The sequence below is a fragment of the Haemaphysalis longicornis genome, unplaced genomic scaffold (assembly GCF_048455015.1).
Source record: "Haemaphysalis longicornis isolate Haplotype H1 unplaced genomic scaffold, Haemaphysalis longicornis Haplotype H1 scaffold_2, whole genome shotgun sequence".
Lineage (NCBI taxonomy): Eukaryota > Metazoa > Arthropoda > Arachnida > Ixodida > Ixodidae > Haemaphysalis > Haemaphysalis longicornis.
In genome coordinates this window covers 121,447,590-121,465,416 of record NW_027526295.1, presented here as the reverse complement: position 1 = coordinate 121,465,416, position 17,827 = coordinate 121,447,590, and the positions used below count along the sequence as shown (strand labels likewise).

The window sequence follows — 17,827 nt, the reverse complement described above, 5'->3', positions numbered from 1 at the left end:
GCTAGAGTACTCGAGCACAAGCCGGAAAGAACCGCCGGTGGAAGTTTAAGACCCCGAGGAACTCTCTCAGCTTGCGGAAAGTTGTTAGAGCTGGCAACTTCTTGACGGATTCCACCCTAGATTCCTATGGCATAATGCCTTCAGTAGTGATGTGGTGGCCGAGGAAGATGAGTGCCTCGACACCAAACACGCACTTTTGAGGTTTCAACACGAGACCGTGCTCATCTAGACGCTGAAAGAGCTAGAGGAGGTGCTCTTGGTGCTCCGTAGGCGTTCTGCTGGCCTCCAAAATGTCATCCACGTAGACAAAGACGAAAGGAAAACCCCAGGTGATCTCATTCATGAACATTTGAAAGGTCTGTGCGGCATTTTTAAGCCGTGGCGCATGAGGACAAACTCAAACATGCCGAACGGAGTTGTTATGGCTGTTTTTGGTATGTCCTCCGGTGCGACGGGGATTTGGTGGTATGCCGCTACGAGGTCGATCTTGCTGTATATTTTTGTACCTGCCAGCCGCGCACTGAAATCGTGAATGTGTGGCAGAGGATACTGGTGCGGCGCTGTCGATGCGTTCAAGGCTCTGTAATCACCGCACGGGTGCCAGTTGTATCCGTCGTCTTTAGGCACCACCATGTGCAGCGGCGACGAATGGTTGCTAGACGAAGGGCGAACAATTCCCAGCTGCAGCATATGCTCGAACTCACTGCGTGCACCTTGAAGCCTGTGGCTGGACAGTCGTCGCGGCCGGGCGGTGACCGGCGGCCCGGTGGTGACGATGAGGTGAGTGACCTTATGTTTCACCGGCTGTTCCATGTTGCGGGGCTTGATCAGAGAAGGGAATTCGGCCAGGACGTGGTGGTAGGCAGATACCGGCTGGAACGCACAGACGCCAGATGAGCAGATGTTTGACTCCAAACCACGTATTTTGAGGGATGTGTTGTTATCTTTGAGGCACCGGTTACGTACGCTCCAGGTTAAGTGGCTGAGATAGTCTGCTCTGAGTATGGCGAAATTAACGCCCGAAGCAACGAAGACGAAGCGAAACAGGCGCCTGAGCCCGACGTCTATTGTAAGCGAGGGGAAGCAGTACGTAGGGATGGCATTGTTGTTCACTGCCTGCAGCGACGATGCGTTCTTGCTACGTCGACGACCCTCGGGGGTTGCCGGGACAATAGAGATTTCGGCTCCCGTTCCGACTAGCAGGCACGAGTTGTTTACGCGGTCGACTACGAAGAACAGGAGGCTAGGTGGAGGGCCGATGTCGTAAGCCGCTGTTAACAACTGGCAGGAGCGTTTCCCGGAAACGATCAAGGTTGAGTGCAGCGGTTAGCACCCGTGCCGAAAGGACAGCGGTACCAGCAAACTCCGTCCTGTATATCTCGTGACTGGCTTCTCTGGGAAGAGCTTGGCTGTCTTGAAGGGGATCGGTTGCGTCGTTGCTCGTCCTGTTGGGGAGCGCTAGATAGCAAAAGTTGCTGCATGGTGTCGGTAAGTTGCACTTTCTTTTTAAGGCGCGACAGTCAATCTGGTTGCTCGTGTGTTTTTGCAGCAGCTATGGGCGCGAAGGTTGGAGTAGAGTATTCCGTGATGCGATCGGCCAGTTGCTCTAGTAGATCAAGGGACGTCTCATTTGAACCCGCGAGAACCACGCGCACCGACTGCGGCAGCCATTTCAGAAAAAGTTCACGAAGAAGTGGGAGCTGACCCTCCTGACGCGCGTGCACACCGAGTAGTTGCCGCATCCGGTGCAGCAGTTGGGAAGGTCGTTGGTCACCCAGCTCTTCACGACAGAAGAGCTGCTGAAGTCTGCTTTCCTGAGGCGCCTCGAGGCGGTCCAGCTCCGTCTTTTTGGGGGTGTAGTATTGCCTTTGTGGGGGGTGGGTGAAACCAAAACGTCTTCGATAGCGTCGGTGATTTCTGGGGGCAGGGATGCGATGTCGTGAAGGTACTTCGTCGACTGCGAGGTGATGTGCCGGAGCTCAAAACTGGCCTCCACTTGGCTGTACCAAACTCTTGAATTTGTAGGCCAGACATTAGGTAGCTTCAGTTCTGTGGCGATGACTGCAGGCGTGGAGGCTGCAGTTTTGTCGTTGTTGCTCACCGCGGCGTGTTCGTTGAAGCGTTTTTCGGGTCACCAATTTTGTAGCAGCCGGGAATATCGGCTACCGAAGCAAGCGAGAAAGCAGACGTGGAGCTGGTTTGCAGTTTCAAGTACCACTGTTTATTTTCCAAAGATGCGAGTGCCGGGAGTTCCCCCCGACTAGGAAAAGAAGGGGAACCCCGTGTCCTCTAAAAGAGAGGAAAAAAGGCCCCCGATTGAGCAGACGGCAACGCCGCCAGGACTAATCCAAGGAGTCGGCGGGATAACAACTTGTTCCCCGAAGACGGTAGGGAGCAGGCGCCGGCGTTGCGAATACCAGTCTTTCACAAAGGCGCGCTGTCGAGAGGCCGGGTGCAGACGGGAGAGAAAGGATTGCGGCTGTGCTAAGCAGCTTCCGTTACAAAACTAAATATATTGTGTTTAGGCCCCTTTATAAAGCACATAACACTATACCAATTACATTGCGCATACGGGATATCGAAAGTGATCATGTTGAGGCAATCTCCCGTTTAGGTGTAATTCTCGACAAATTGTTTAACTGGAGGCCCCACCTTGACACTCTTAGAAAAATAACTGTCTTATGGCGGTTTTATCCTGACCACAAGGTTTTCACTTCGATTTTGAGAGAATGCGCACTATATAATTTTTGATATTTCACTCGCACTTATAATGCATGGAAGCATGGGGATTCTTTTACAGGACGGACATTGAACCAATCTTGCGCCTTCAAAAAACAGCGTTTAGGTTAATTATTTCCGCAGCTCCCTGCTCTCCGTCAAAACCTTTGTTCATTCACAGTCAGATAATGCCTGTGATATTGCTACGTGACAATCGTTCAGTTGTGCTACTGCATCAAGTAGTTCACAACAACTCGCCTTTTTGATCTACCAATCTTAGAAAATCTAGTGTAAATAGTCGTTCTTGCTCTCGAGGCAAATATTTAATTCCGCCATCCAGCAACGTATATGGTCAGCGGCGATTGCAGTAGACTGGTGTGAAGATATGAAACGAGCTTCCTTGTTTAGTTGTTTTGTCTTTAAGTCAATGTGCTTCCAATTTAACGGCCTATTTAAAAGCCTATTTTTTATTTTCCCTGTCCTAAAGTAACACTCCTTTTAATGCTACAGATCGCTGATCATATTTATGTATTGCTACGCAAGCGATAATCTTGTATTATTCTCGGTATCTTCTTGTCTTGTTTCCTGGCTAGCCAAATATCTTGATCAAGAGTTTTCACAAGATCGTGCCTTAACCGTTGATTCGGAATCTTTCTGGTTGATTTGTTGTTATGTTTCTTTTGGTTTGCTCCTCAAGGCTACCTTTACTTTTAAACATTTTTGCCTTAACTTGTTGTATGCGTGCCTATACTCCCCTAGGTCAATCTCTATGGCTTGAATAGGGCCAGAACTTATCGAAGACTAAGGACCCAAACGTCGTTGTTTGTATTTTGTACCTGTGGAAGCTGCACAACAAGCAATTTAAATTTAAATTACGGATTCCATCACTCTTTTTTGCCGTCCGGACGACACGTATTGACCTGCCGAAATTGCAATCCCTGATGGGTGTGCATGCCGGGGTTGGTTTTCTGCAAGCCTAGAAGTCGCTAGCAGCAATGAAGCCCATGCACTTAGGTGATGTACCGCTACCTCCAAGAGGCATGAATTTTGACATCCAGCTTCAATGCCCTCGCGCAATTAGACGGCGCGCCGGGCGAAGGTACGGGCGTACCAAATATATGTTCAACTTAACGGCTGCCAGACGCACAGAAAGAAAGCGCAGCGACATGCCAAGCAGGCTCATGAACACAGGTAGAAATCCTTTTGCGCGTCCTTCAACCGCCGGAGGCCTATGTCCTCTCTACGTAGGGCAATGAGTGAGCAGGTAACACCTGCGCGGCAGCCATGCCTGTTGAAGTCATAGGGCTCCATGGAAACCGCTTAGTTAGAAGTTGAGGAGGGCTTCTGCATGTAACTTTTTTACTACGATCAATTGCGTCGTGTCTGCTACGCGTATCCAAGCCCGAACTTCCCGCTATTAACTTCCCGCAATTACCGTAACGTATTCTAACATCAAATGACGCTAATGAGGCGTATGATCAGTTTATACTGATAATAATAAACGCCTAAACGAGTATTCTGTTGCTATAAAATGCAAAAAAAGTTTTCTGCTCATCATAATCCATGGTTAACGACTAGTGTACTTAAGAGCATGCGGAAAAAAAGATAATTTGTATGAAAAGACTAAAAAGCAACCGTATAATATCAAACTCAGAGCCCGCTACACAAAACATTGCAATGTACAGAAACAAACTGTTAAAAGAAGCAAAACAAAAACATTATGAAGCAAAAATTGAGCAAGCCGTTCTGATGTAAGGAAACGATAGAAAGTATTTAAATCATTTCTGAATCATAAGAATGAGGCACCTATCTCTGAGCTTCAGTCATCAGGGTCTGTATACAATCACCCCTTAGATATCGCCAACGACCTAAATGAGTTTTTTGTTCTAACATATCATGCTCACCAGTAATTCTTAAGCAGCACCACCAGCGTTCTTTACAGACATTTTTCCTGTTTTTAACTAGCTCGGATGAAGTCATCAACACCATAAAAGAGACTAAAGTTACAAGTGCCGGCCTCGACCAAATGGACCTTTGCTATAATAAATGGATAGTTCACCTGATAGCTTAACCACTTGTTCACATTATTAATCTTGTTTTCAAAGCAGGTGTATTTCCAGCCGAACAAAAACAGCTAAAGTCACACCGGTAGTTAAAAAAGGGGACTGAACTTTATTCTCCAATAAAGACCAAGTTCAAATTTTCCGTGTTGTAGCAAAATAATAAAAAATGCATTGATCGGCGTTTAAACAACTCTTTATCAAAGTTCCGCACCTCATAAAATCACCAGTTCGGCTTCCGCGCCGGTCATTCCACTAATCCTGTTTTACTGTCTTTCACTGACAAAATTAAATATGCAATGGATTCAGGAAATTATGCTGGAGCCATCATCATTAATCTAAGAAAAGCTTTCGATTCGATAAATCATACCACTCTCTTTGATAAACTTGCTGCAATGGGCGTTGTAGGTCCTGCTCTGTCAGTACTTAAAAGCTACTTATCTGGTAGAAGACAAGCAGTGTGTGTCTCACAACATCTTTCAAACTTTCAAAACACAAAGGCGTGCCCCAGGGCTCAATTCGTGGTCCTCTCCTCTTCTTGATATACATCAATGACCTGCCTAAATATGCTTCTAACTCCGAACCCACCTTGTACGCCCACGAGACTACAATATTACCTACTGACAAATGTCTTAATGCCCTGACAGAAAAACTTACCTCTGACGTTACAACATTTGCTATGGTGTCGCCAAAACTGTTTGCATATTAACACATCTAGAACAATATTCATGATCTTCCATTCCAGTCAACGGCACCTTACACATAAACCGATAAAAAGTATTAGTCATCACACCGATCAAGTAGTCAACCAACGCATGTTTCTTGGGGTTGTTCTTGATGGTCATTTACAATATACTCAGCACATTACATATTTAAGGACGAAAGCTCCTCATGGCATCTGGATATTACTGAAAGAACACCATTTTTTCAGTGTATCCACCTTACTTTCCCTTTACTATGCTTTTATTCATAGCCCTTTTGCGGTCTGCTTATATTCATGGGGTAACACATGCCCCACTCATTTGGTTCCATTACAACATACCCAAAACCAGGCCGTTCGCATATTAACTTAACGCCCGTAACGCACCCATGCTTCTTCATTACTTCGTCAGTTGAGTATATTACCTATCAATGAATTATTCAACTATAACCTAACAATCTTGCTCTTTAGTCATTACATAACATGGATCCATTGAATGTTTTCACCCGGTTAAGTCTTGTTCTCTTAAATTCCATTACGTTTGCCTCTAATCATAACTTGATCTTACCTCTCGCTCACACTAATTATCGAAAACTGACCACTTTGCAGCTCTCGTGCTTTGGAATTCCCTGCCAACTATCGTTAAACTCTCTTCGTCGTTACATGTATTTAAAACAGGTCTTCTTGAATTTTATATGCAGTAATAACCACATTCACACTTTTTATTGTTTTTGTGCAACTGCCTGTCTTCTGTTACCCTTGGCTATGTGTTATTTTGTTGATTTATTTTATCTACTGCCAATATCAAAGGTACCATCGAATATGCGCTTACTTACAGGAGGTCCCCTTTCAGCTCTTGGCTCTGGAACCTCCTTCTGTAGGGTCACTCATGCACACTGTATCATTGAACAAACAAACACCTTTTCTGATTCTGATTCCGATTCTGACATTTTATATTCAATTGAATAGTTAGCGGCGCCCCTGGCATCCTGCAGGCGTTGTTCTTAACCATGTGATAACGAACTAACGTACCCTATTTTACAATACGTTGCTTCTAGAGCTCGATAGACCCTTCTGGACACATTAGTCCAAACAGAAAGGGTGGTTTTGCACCCCACCATCGCAAAACAAACCATCTGGTTGCATTGGTAAACCTTGGCTAATCTCCCCTTGACGTGTCTTCTTACCGCCCTATTACCCTTGGCCAGGTGTCTTCGTAAGGTCATCGGAAGGATGATAGTCAAGCGGCTGCAGTGAAACCTCTAATGCCACAATACATATGCGGAAGCTATTGCCGGTTTCTCCCGAAGGCGGTCTTCTATCGACTGTGTGGTAAATTTAGTAGCGCCTGTACAGCAAGAACAAAGCTGCTAACGCCTTTCAATAGCCGTATGTCTTGCCGTCAAGGGCACCTATCACAATTCCCTTCATAAGGGTGTTCTATTCGCCCATCAGCACTTCGGACTGAGTGGCCAAAGTTTCATATACATCCAAAACTTCTTCTGCGGAAAATTATTTCTGTTTTAACCGAAGACAGCCCTACATTGCCGCGCATCATTAAAATTGGTTTTGCTCAAGGCGGTGTGCAAAGCCCAAACCTTTTCAACAAACTTTTAATGGTATTTTTACACGCCTTCCCGAAAACTATCTGTGCATCTATTTCCGCCGATGACATCTTACCCGAAGTAAGGTGCTTCAATAGACATCAGCTGCAACCACAACGTCAAAAATCAGCCAATGTGGCCATGGCCTATGCCCGGAAGCAGAACAGAGTAGTTACAGGTTCTGCGCAGTGGTAGAATTTACCCGTAAACCCATGTCTCGGTATCCCGTAACGATCAATAAAATGTCGATACCTTACTCCAGACTTCACACGTTTCCTGCCGTGGTCATCGACAGAAACGTGACATTAAGCACACATGTAGCTTTCTTAAAGACAAAAGTCACCGGCATTCTCCACATAACCACATTTCTTGCCGGAAAGGCGTCCGGCACATTTATCATAAAAATGGTGCAGCTCTACAAGTCATTTTATCTGGGAGTCTTGTGTTCAGCTCGCCAGTGATCTCCAGTGTGTGCTTCACTAAAATTCGGGCAATCCACAGCAACCAAGCGCCAGCGTTTCGCACGTGTCTGGGTTTCCCGCCGTGTGGGTCAACAGTGGAAAAAAAACCATTTCCAAATACCATTCCATATCAATGTATGTCACCACTGCAACTCTTTGCCTACACATCAGCCACGTCACGATGCTAAAATATCAGCAACTTGCCAAGCTTCCTCAAATTCGATCACGCTTTTAAATTTCAGCGATGGTCTCACCGTACACGGCTGAGATACTATCAAGGTACGCGGTCATAAAAATGGTGCAGCTGTACAGGACACTTTATCTGGGAGTCTTGCGTTCAGCTCGCCGGTGATCTCCAGTGCGTGCTTCACTAAAATTTGGGCAATCCACAGCAACCACGCGCTAGCGTTTCGCACGTGTCTGGGTTTCCCGCCGTGTGGGTCAACAGTGGAAAAAAACCCATTTCCAAATACCATTTCAAATCAATCTATGTCACCACTGCGACTCTTTGCCTACACATCAGCCACGTCACGATGTTAAAATATCAGCAACTTGCCAAGCTTCCTCATATTCGATCACGCTTTTAAATTTCAGCGATGGTCTCACCGTACACGGCTGAGATACTATCAAGGTACGCGGTCATAAAAATGGTGCAGCTGTACAGGACATTTTATCTGGGAGTCTTGCGTTCAGCTCGCCGGTGATCTCCAGTGCGTGCTTCACTAAAATTTGGGCAATCCACAGCAACCACGCGCCAGCGTTTCGCGCGTGTCTGGGTTTCCCGCCGTGTGGCTCAACAGTGGAAACAATCCCCATTTCCAAATACCATCCTATGTCAACGTATGTAACCACTGCGACTCTTTGGCTACACATCAGCCACGTCACGATGCTAATATGTCAGCAACTTGCCAAGCTTCCTCAAATTCTACCGCGCTTTTAAATTGCAGCGATGGTCTCACCGTACCCGGCTGACATACTATCAAGGTACACGGCCGCAGTCACACTGTTCCCCGAGGTGTGGCGCCTGGCAACCCGCGAGATTTGTCTTCATTTTTTCAGGCATAGGAAACAAGGCCGACTTGCCGCTAGTAGCCCTCAAATAGCTTTTCATGCCCATATTGTGGGAGCACCACAATTACCGGAAACATATATATACACAGATAGATCTGTAACATCCTCGATATAAATCAGGAGCGGTGGTAATATCATCAGGGTTAACCAAAATTCCAGTCAGTGTCGCCCATGTCACCAGCTCGACGGCTACTGAACTTGCAGTCATGATTAGGGATTTTTAGTGCATCATTGACGCGTGCTTCTCAGACGTGCTTTAAATGTGATGATTCGCCAGCTTCTCAATGAACTATGTAAGCTATGGTCATTCCCACAAACTGGTGATATATATATTCGAGATATATGTCACCACGCCTTCATAAAGGGCCACATTTTATTTTAGTGGAGGCCATGTCACTGTGTAATCACTGCCAACGCTTCGGATGATGCATGCAGCTGCTCTCCGCACAGGCCATAACAATGAAAGCACCGCCTTGTTTCCTCTCTTAAATACCAAGGCGCTATAGTATTTCGTGAGTTCGCACGCAAAACCTCCATTAGTCAGGGCAATACACCGGACTTTGTGCATCTGCGCGACCGCAACCGGGACTCTCTACTCCAGCGCCATCTTCCGTGTAGGAAGTCTCAACCACGGCATATGTCTCTTCGTAACCTGGTTAGGAGCGCCCTTCGCGGAAGCCTACTCCTACCTCGTTGGGATGGCCAGAGGTGTCCTCTGCGACTCTTCCACCGCTGAAGAGACAATCGATCATGTGCTTTGTCGTTACCCTGCGTTTTTTGGAAGACGCGTGTCCCCCGCCGATGTCTGCTGGTTGAACGATCAACTGTTCACAGTAAAGATAGAAAATATATCATTCCTTCATTGTATAGTGACCTCTAAATAAATATGGAGCTGAAGCTGGATCACTACACGTATTTATTTATTTATTTGCCATTTATTTATAAATAATTCAAGTGGGCTCTCGCCCGCATGAATAACTTTCTTATTTAGAATAAACATCAAAGTAGTTGTACCTAGTGATGCAGTGTGTAACTGTTTGTTATCACATTGGTCAATTCATTTTCTCAGAAACTTATTCCGCTGTTTTCCAGGGGTCTCTTCAGATAATATTCAACTGAAGCCACGGAATCCGTATTCCCAGTTGGTCAATCGAATTATGAAGAAATTCTTGACTCCCAAATTTTGGAGCATTATAAAACTCCCAGACATCGACCGCGGGGATGCACAAGTTTACGGTGGCACATTTGTTCCACCCTACGCTGTCTGGTTGCCTAGTTTTAACATATTCGCTCCCAAAAGGGGCGAACTGGTACTGCAGTTGACAGTAACCGTGAAGCACTTCATGATTACTTACAATGGGAGGACAACCTTCTTATTCATCCAGCCACACTTCCAAGTGGCGGTTTATATCCAACGGATCGTCGTTTCGATTGAAATTTCATTGTAAGTAAGCTGGAAGGTATTTTGACAGCACGTTAGGTCAATTTAAATAATAGTCACTCTAAAAAACGATTTTGCGATGACCGTGCTATCAGTATCGCAAGTTCCCCGTTCATATGAGGGTTTCACGACAATCCCATAAAGTGTGCTGACTTGGATACTATGCATATACATTTGTGCTGCTCTCTCTTGTCAATGGGTCAAGAAAGCATAACAATATTCTTTTTCAGGCGCGCCTACACAGTGAATCCATGTTAATGGGTCATGTTGGTGAGGTCAACACAAAATGTTTTGGCACAATTGTGCTTCACCTTACCACAGACCTTTTTGCCGTCGTTTCTGTACTCAGGTAGCACCCTCCTCTTAGCATTAGATCCGAATTTCTTGAATAACAGCGAGGCAAACTCGGGAAAAGTAAAAACCCACAATCGCTACATCATCTTGTCTAGAGTGACGCAACGTCATGCCCTAAAGTTATAAAGTCATGACGTTCGGACCATCACTGTAGCGACCACGACGTTCTCCCCATTACTGCATGAGAGCGCTTGTTGTTGTCTCCTACTTCATTCAAGGTTTCTCCGCTGTTTTTCAAGTCGTATGGTGTACCCAGCTAGCCCAAGGTCAACCTATAGTGCAATAAATGTACAATTTATGAACTCACTCGCCAGTAAGAGGTGCTACCTGTCCAATATCAGTTTCCAACGAATACTGTTTTTTAAACGAAGATTTCATCGCGTCACATATGTCGTCTACAAAACACGGAGAAAGCAATAGAAGATGCCAATTTTCTCCAAGTTTGATGGTGATCCCCCGTGAAGCAAAGACAAATAAAACGTTTTCCGTGATCAGAATCAAAACTGGGTGCTTCGCCTTACAAATCTAAGGTCTGTTCCTTTGCGCTATTCCGATATATTCTCTTTTTTATTTTGTGATAATACGGCCGGTCGGTCGAAGCAGTTTGAATTTTGAGAGGCATGCCTGGATTTGCAAAAAAAGCAAATGCACCCCTCCGTCTAACGCTGACGAGGGTTGAACGTTAGTGAAAGCTATGGCATTGCTGTATCAGTAAAGCACATGAAAGCAAAACTGCAATGTAGTAAAACCTCCCAATAAGAAACAGGTTCGTTGGCGCTCTAGTTGCATTTGGAAAGCTTTGCGTTCCCCCCTCGTTTTTATTTTGACAGACGGGTAGTAATTTGTTTTAATGACTCCGCAACAACTATTACCACATTATATGGGTTTCTATTGGTCATGCCGGGACGTACCTCAACGACGTGCTATCAGATAATAACTAAACAGAAGCCACATTGTGAGCGCAGAATTTTCTCTTAAATGTTAAATCGATGCAAATCCTTTCAAAGCCACACGTTTCTATTATGCAGAAAAAGAACGAATAAAAATTACGACGGGTGGTCACCTATCCAAATAATTATTCGGAAAGACTCGATGCGCATTCTCTTGATACGCGGAAGAACTAAGAGTGCAACCGAACAGTCCCCATTTGACTTGTCTTCACGACGGCGACATTTTAAGCTCAGTTTTGTATTGCGGAAGTTTACTAATCAGCGTAATACTATCTACACATACAAACTCTATATTCGAGAAGATACCAAAGAAGTGGGCTGTGATTCGAACTCTGTGTCCATGAGGCAAAGTCAGGGGTTCGGCCGAGGTGCGTGCCGCAGGAGGCAATGTGCACGAGGCTAAGTCTTGTAGGGCAGGCAGCTTTAAACAAATTGTCGTGCTCTGGCTTGCTTAACATGAGTGGGGCAGAAGGGGCACTTCCAGTCAAACGGCACATAGTACTGGGGTGGCCAGGTCCTTGTCACAGCCGGCGTCAGGATCACCTCCAAGCACAGTCGTCGGAGCATGACTTCATATAAGTATCAGAACCCGCCAGGGAGATCCGTACTGCACAAAGGTATGGGTGCGTACGCGGTACATCGAAGATGTTCTTTTCCACTGACGAGGCGAATATCCGCTGAGGAAGGGGCCAGTGGAGCGGGATATTGTAAACTCACAGGCTGCGTACCAGCATCTGCAGCATCCATTCTACTGCGGCTGTTGCGTTAATGGCATGACACGCGAATACGGCTGGGGTCAATGTGCACTATGCCCTGGATTTCTAACGCCCCTTTGCTTGAGGGAAATGTTAAAGCAAAGCTTTCTACCTCTACGAGCCAACGGTTCTTTCGCGGTGTGAGACAATCAACTCCCATCCAAAACGCAGCAGGGGTTGACGCGAGGGGGAGCGGGCGGAAGGTTTCACTCATGGAGCATATCGTAGATGACGCGGCGAATGTGCCCAGCGTTCCCCGCGATGAGGTGCCGCCTCATCGGCGGGCGCGTCGGCGGAACGGCTTTGCCATCGGCTTTAGTGACGGTTATTTTGGGATTGTTTTGGCGCAGCTTCGCGTTCATTGAACGCTTTCTTTGCATGGCTTGATTAACTTGTTCAACAGCACCTCCTGGGTAACCCGCACCCGACGTATTTAAGTGGCCGTACGGCAACGATATGTTAACGATTGGTTTGCAGGGCGGGAAAAAAAGGCTCAAACCCCATACAGACTTCTGGCAGCTAAACAAACGCTAGCTTTTGCACACTGCTTTCCACGAATGGGACTCCGTTTTCTAAATTGGGAAATACCAATTCGGTTGTTTTAAGAGGTATTACAAAAGGCTAAAGCAGCAACTCGTTCTGATAAATAGCGATTTTAAAAGTTCTCTCAGCTTTCTCGCAAATATCCAACTTACTAAACTAACTAGTTTAAGTAGGAATAAACTGGAATCACTAACCTCGCATGCCGAATTGTGTCGGTGTCTGCGCTTCTGTCAAGCGGTGGTGTAGCCCCGATCTAGCACATCAGCATTGACACGTTCAGCTGTCTCATCCTTCGAAAGACGCTCTTTTCCTTTTTTTTCGGCCGACTCACAGAAGGGCACCAGTGTCGGCGTCCGCCGTTCTAGCCCGGCCTCGCCAACGCTGCTTCGTTTGAGAACCCGCCTGTGCGAGGTCCAGGTAACGGCTGGCATATTCTCTGGTTGCACTCGTTGTAGAGCCACGGCTTCGCATTCAAATGATGTAGCATGCGCAATTGTTGTGGGTGTTGTTTCAAGCTTTGCTTTCCAACCAACTTCACAGCCCGGATTGGAGCCACATTTTTTTCAAAGCTCTCAAACAGCAGCGGATAAATCTGTGTAGACAAAATCTTAGCTGAAGCTGTGGTGGAAAGTACAGTTGTGCGCAGATGAGCACCCCGCATTCTAAGGAGCACAGCTTGGGTGGATGGCCACTTTTTCGCCGTGGTGTACGTTCACGTAATAAGGGCGGGAGCCATGTTCGGGAACTACGGAAGTATGGAGCAAAGCTTCGGATGCGCTGGCGTCGACAAACATCCCCGCAGAGGAAGTGGCAGAACTTTCCATAAAAAGCGGAACCAGAGCACCAACCACTCGGAGGTAGATTGCGGGAAATAGGTTTGTATCTGTTAATTGGTGAAACTTAAACCGTGATCTTATTGTGGCGTTAGATAACTGTAGGGCAGTGAAATGGCCATGTAGGCTGGAAGAGCAGCCGCATATGGGATAACTGTAAGGCAGGTGAAATGGCCATGTAGGCTGGAAGAGCAGCCGCATATGGGCTGAGGGTTTGATTTGTGACGCGCGTTTGACGGCGATCACGAACTAATTCATCAAATGTGTTCATCGGTGCTTCGCCTTGGAGAATTGGAATGAGGTGACGGCTGGTAGGACAGTTATGGCTCGCAAAGCCGAATTGTTGAAGTATAAGAGAAGCGCCCGGTCTGACTCTGTGAGATAGATGAATTGAGCCTGATACACTTTGCGGGGCTCAAAAATGGCTCGAACCGGCATGTGAATGATCTTGGATGCTGCACGACCAACTTTGTGAGAAAGTAGACAAAACAGGTGCAGCGACCTTGATGCTGTATGCGTGGCAGAGTGAATTCAAAGTTTCGCAGAACCGGAAGCTGCGATATGAAAACCCTATTACTGGAGAGTAGACGTTGTTTGTATAGGCGTGCCTTCAACAGAAAGGCGGATAGGGAAAGCAGCTGAGCGGTGACGGCTCCATGCGTGGGCCGCGGTAAGTAAGGCTGTATTGGTAGGGGAGAGGTTGAGGCACAGATACGTGCACCAAGAAGTGTTGTCACCTAGAGCGTCTGGCAGGCTTCCCTCTTGGAGATGAGTGTCCCGGTGAACCCACCAGACCATGATGTCGTCTGCATATAAGATGTCATTGACGTGTGGAGTGGAGTCGAGTCGCCAGGCAACATGGATCAATGCAATATTAAAAAGTAAAGGGACCAGAACAGACCCCTGAGGGACACAATGGCGGAACTGAAGTGAACCGGTGGGAGACCTATTGAGGCGAATAGAAAAGGTGCGATTTTGTAAGGAGGAGATGAAAGCACGTGGGCGTGATTTCAGGTGAGTGAGATAAGATACGTCAATGAGGCGGCGTGACCAAGGTGGACTTTCTGGACGTCCATACCTACCACAGAACGAACATGATGGGACCGGCCTCCAATGAAGGTAATCTCGAAGATGTGGTCCAGACCATCTTCCGCACCAAGCTGGCGACGAAATTCTATTTGGCATGACTGGTAGAGATGATGATCGTCGAGCCACCACTGACGCGTGTGGGGATCAGTCGCTCAAAAAACTTCCAAATTTCGTTCGTTAGTGTGATTGGCCGGAGGTTCCGGATGTCGGTGCTTGGTTTTCGCGGTTTTTAAATAGTAATAACATCCGCGTGAAGCCAGGCCATACCCGATTGTATGCCTGTAGGAGTCCCACAAAAAAAGGCTCTTCGAGGTTCTCGAAGGATTCGTAGTTAACTCCGTCAGGGCCGGGAGCACTGCTGAGTGGAGCCATGTCAGTCACTGTGGTTGATTCTGCCATAAAATTGGTGATAGTTTACCGGCAGTTGCTACTTCCAATGGAGGCGCAAAGGCCCCTGTCGGAATTGTAAATATAGGGGGCATAATGGCTGTAAATTCTTTTTAAAGCAAAACTTTTTACCTCTACCCCCCAAGGGTTCTTTTGCGACCGTTGGTGTCACCAGAAAACTCCAGCGAACAAATAAAAGAATTTACTGGCACCGCCGGGAATCGAACCTGGAACTAATAGACCAACAAAGCGACAGCCCGTTGTCCTTCCGATTTAGCTACGAGCCCACACGAAGACAGGGAAGACAGGTGGTGTACTCACCAAGTACATGTACGGGTTTACCCCCTGCGTTCTCGCTGAATGCCACGTGGAAGCGTCACGCGACCACTCACACCCGTCTAGCGGCCGTGTGCGCACCTTGCTCATGTGCTAAGAGTTACGAAAATTAAAGGAAGCTCACCCCAAGGCATGGCATCTTATTTCTAGTACGCCAATGGGCTAAAGCCTGTGGCCTCCAGTGTTCACGTAAAAAATCACAGCTCCTTGTCGTCCGCCCTCACGCCAAAGCAAGGAATAAATTCAAATACGCCTTAATAGCCAGGCCATCACTCCACGCCCCGGCATCAAGATTCTAGACCTACATTTCGAGGCTAACACCAAGGGTGACATCTCCTTGCATCGCCTCAAAAACAGCATTAATCAAATCATACACATGATCAGGCGAGTTGCCATTGAAGCGAGGCCTAAAGGAATCCGGTACCTTTCGATTAATTGAAAATTTTGTCCTGTCGAGAGTTACTTACGTCAACCCCATGTCTTCTTCTCGACAAGGAAGACATAGAGATGCTTTATATAATGATTAGAAAGGTGGTCGAGTGGGCCATTGGTCTTCTCATGAGTGCGTCCACACAGAGGCTGCTTAGCACGGGACTCCACAACACGGTGGAACAGCTGATAGAAGGCCATCTTTCAAACCAGAAGGTCCGACTCAGAGCTGCGGTGGGTAACCACATGCTTCAACAGATTGGCTGGGCAGCCCAGAATGTCACTCCGCTTGACGTACTCCCAGACTCTTGGCGACTAAAACTAAAGAGGCTCCCTTTGCTTAGAAATATGAACCCCTCACATGACGAGGGTCACCGAAAAGCACGGGCTCAAGCGCTAAACACCGCCCTCGGTGGGGATCACGCAGTTATCTGCACAGACGCCTGCAACTATCGAGGGTAGCAATACGCCATCATCGTGGCTACCTCCAGAACCAACCTCCTTGCGTGTACCTCGCTTGGGACCCAAGAAATGACGGCCGCAGAAGAGGCAGCCATCACTTTGGCTCTCACTCAACCAGGGGTTCGGAGGGTAGTCCCCGATTTCCAGCAAGCCTACTGGAATTACCAGTCTGGTTGCGTGTCCTGACCTGCACTGCGCGTGCTAAAAAACCACTCCCCAAACGGTTACATTCAGCTCATCTTGACACCCCCTCACGCTTCAGTGGAGGGCAACAAACACGCCCACCCAACAAGCCTGCGCTTTTACCTCCCGTGCTATGGAGCTGCACGAGGACAGTCACCCGCTTGTCACGTTCAGGGAGATAACCCAGCATTATCGCCTTCTGAGACAGACCGTACCTTCGCATTACCGTGACCTTTCCAGAGAACAACAAATTACCCTACGAATCATACAATCGGGGCTCCTTCCCGCAGCATGGCGTCTTCACTTAATGCATCCGAATCGCTACGACGCTGAATGTAAATTTTGTTCAGAAGTAGGAACACTCTGCCCCGTAATCGGGGTGTGCGACTTTAGCCCTGAGCACCCTCCTCTCTTTCTGTCAACTACCCAACAAGAGCAATGGGAGATGCTGCTTTCCAGCCCCTCTCTACCTACCCAGCTTCAGCGGGTGGACGGAACACAGAACGCGCGTAGTGCATATGGGCCCCACAGACGAAGGAATCACTCCCCAGGGCAGCACTCTCCATGGGCCGTTCAGAAATTTGAACAGAAGTATTTCTTCCTCCTCCGCCTCCTTCTGTGCCGCAAATCTCGTCGCCTCCGTCCGCGGCGCAGAGACGGAGAAGTCAGATCGCCTAACACCGGGTTGGAGCTTACTTTAATTTAATAAAAAAAGTTTCCACTTTTGGGCTACACCAATGCAATTCAACCAAACACCGTTCATGCATCATGCATTGATTTAACCTTACCAAGAATATCTTTTGAAGTAATAAATGGTGTGGTTAAGTGCATTTTACTTCTCTCTGGTTTTACTATTTGTGGAGCGATGTGAGTGAATTAAAGTGACGTCGCATGGGTAATCGTTATGGGTGCCGTTTACAGCTTTGCTTTCCAACCACATTCACGGGGTGGATTGGCGCGATTTTTTTCTGCTGGAATTATCATCGAGTCCTTCCAAAATTCATTCACCTCATTAAGAAGTATGCTTAGTAGCTCTTTATAAACAAATCTTTCGTTTTGTGCCCGCCTTGTAAAGCGCCCAGTTTTGTTGGTTCCCCTTCTTGAAAGTGCGAAACGGCAGTGAATTTTTCGACGCGCAGGATCGCCAGCCCACAAACCAAAAATGTGTCTTTATACGATAGTGGCATTTATTAAGGCCCTGCGAATTTAGATCGCGCTAGTTTCTAGATGCCCTTTATTATATCTGGGAATGTTTCGAAGAATTACTGGGATGCAGACGCGGCCAAATGGGAAAGCCCGTCGGCACTATGGTGGCGGAGGCCATGAGTCAGCCGACGATTTTGCGAAGGCTCGTTTCAGGACAAGCCTACCCAGCATTGTTTTATCTGCCGTGTGTTGATCCTCGAGCACATTTTTTTATTTGCCTTACTCTTCCAGGGGAATGTGCGCGA

The 17,827-nt window shown here is 47.1% G+C and overlaps 1 protein-coding gene across 1 annotated transcript in view; it reads left to right on the top strand.

The window, feature by feature from the left end:
- Positions 1-17,827, top strand: part of LOC144168255 (uncharacterized) — a 57,275-nt gene that overhangs the window by 15,013 nt on the left and 24,435 nt on the right. Inside the window, exon 2 of the mRNA XM_077697274.1 lies at positions 9,707-10,058. Within this exon, the coding sequence (XP_077553400.1) occupies positions 9,707-10,058 (352 nt within the window). The remainder of the gene's footprint in view (positions 1-9,706; positions 10,059-17,827) is intronic.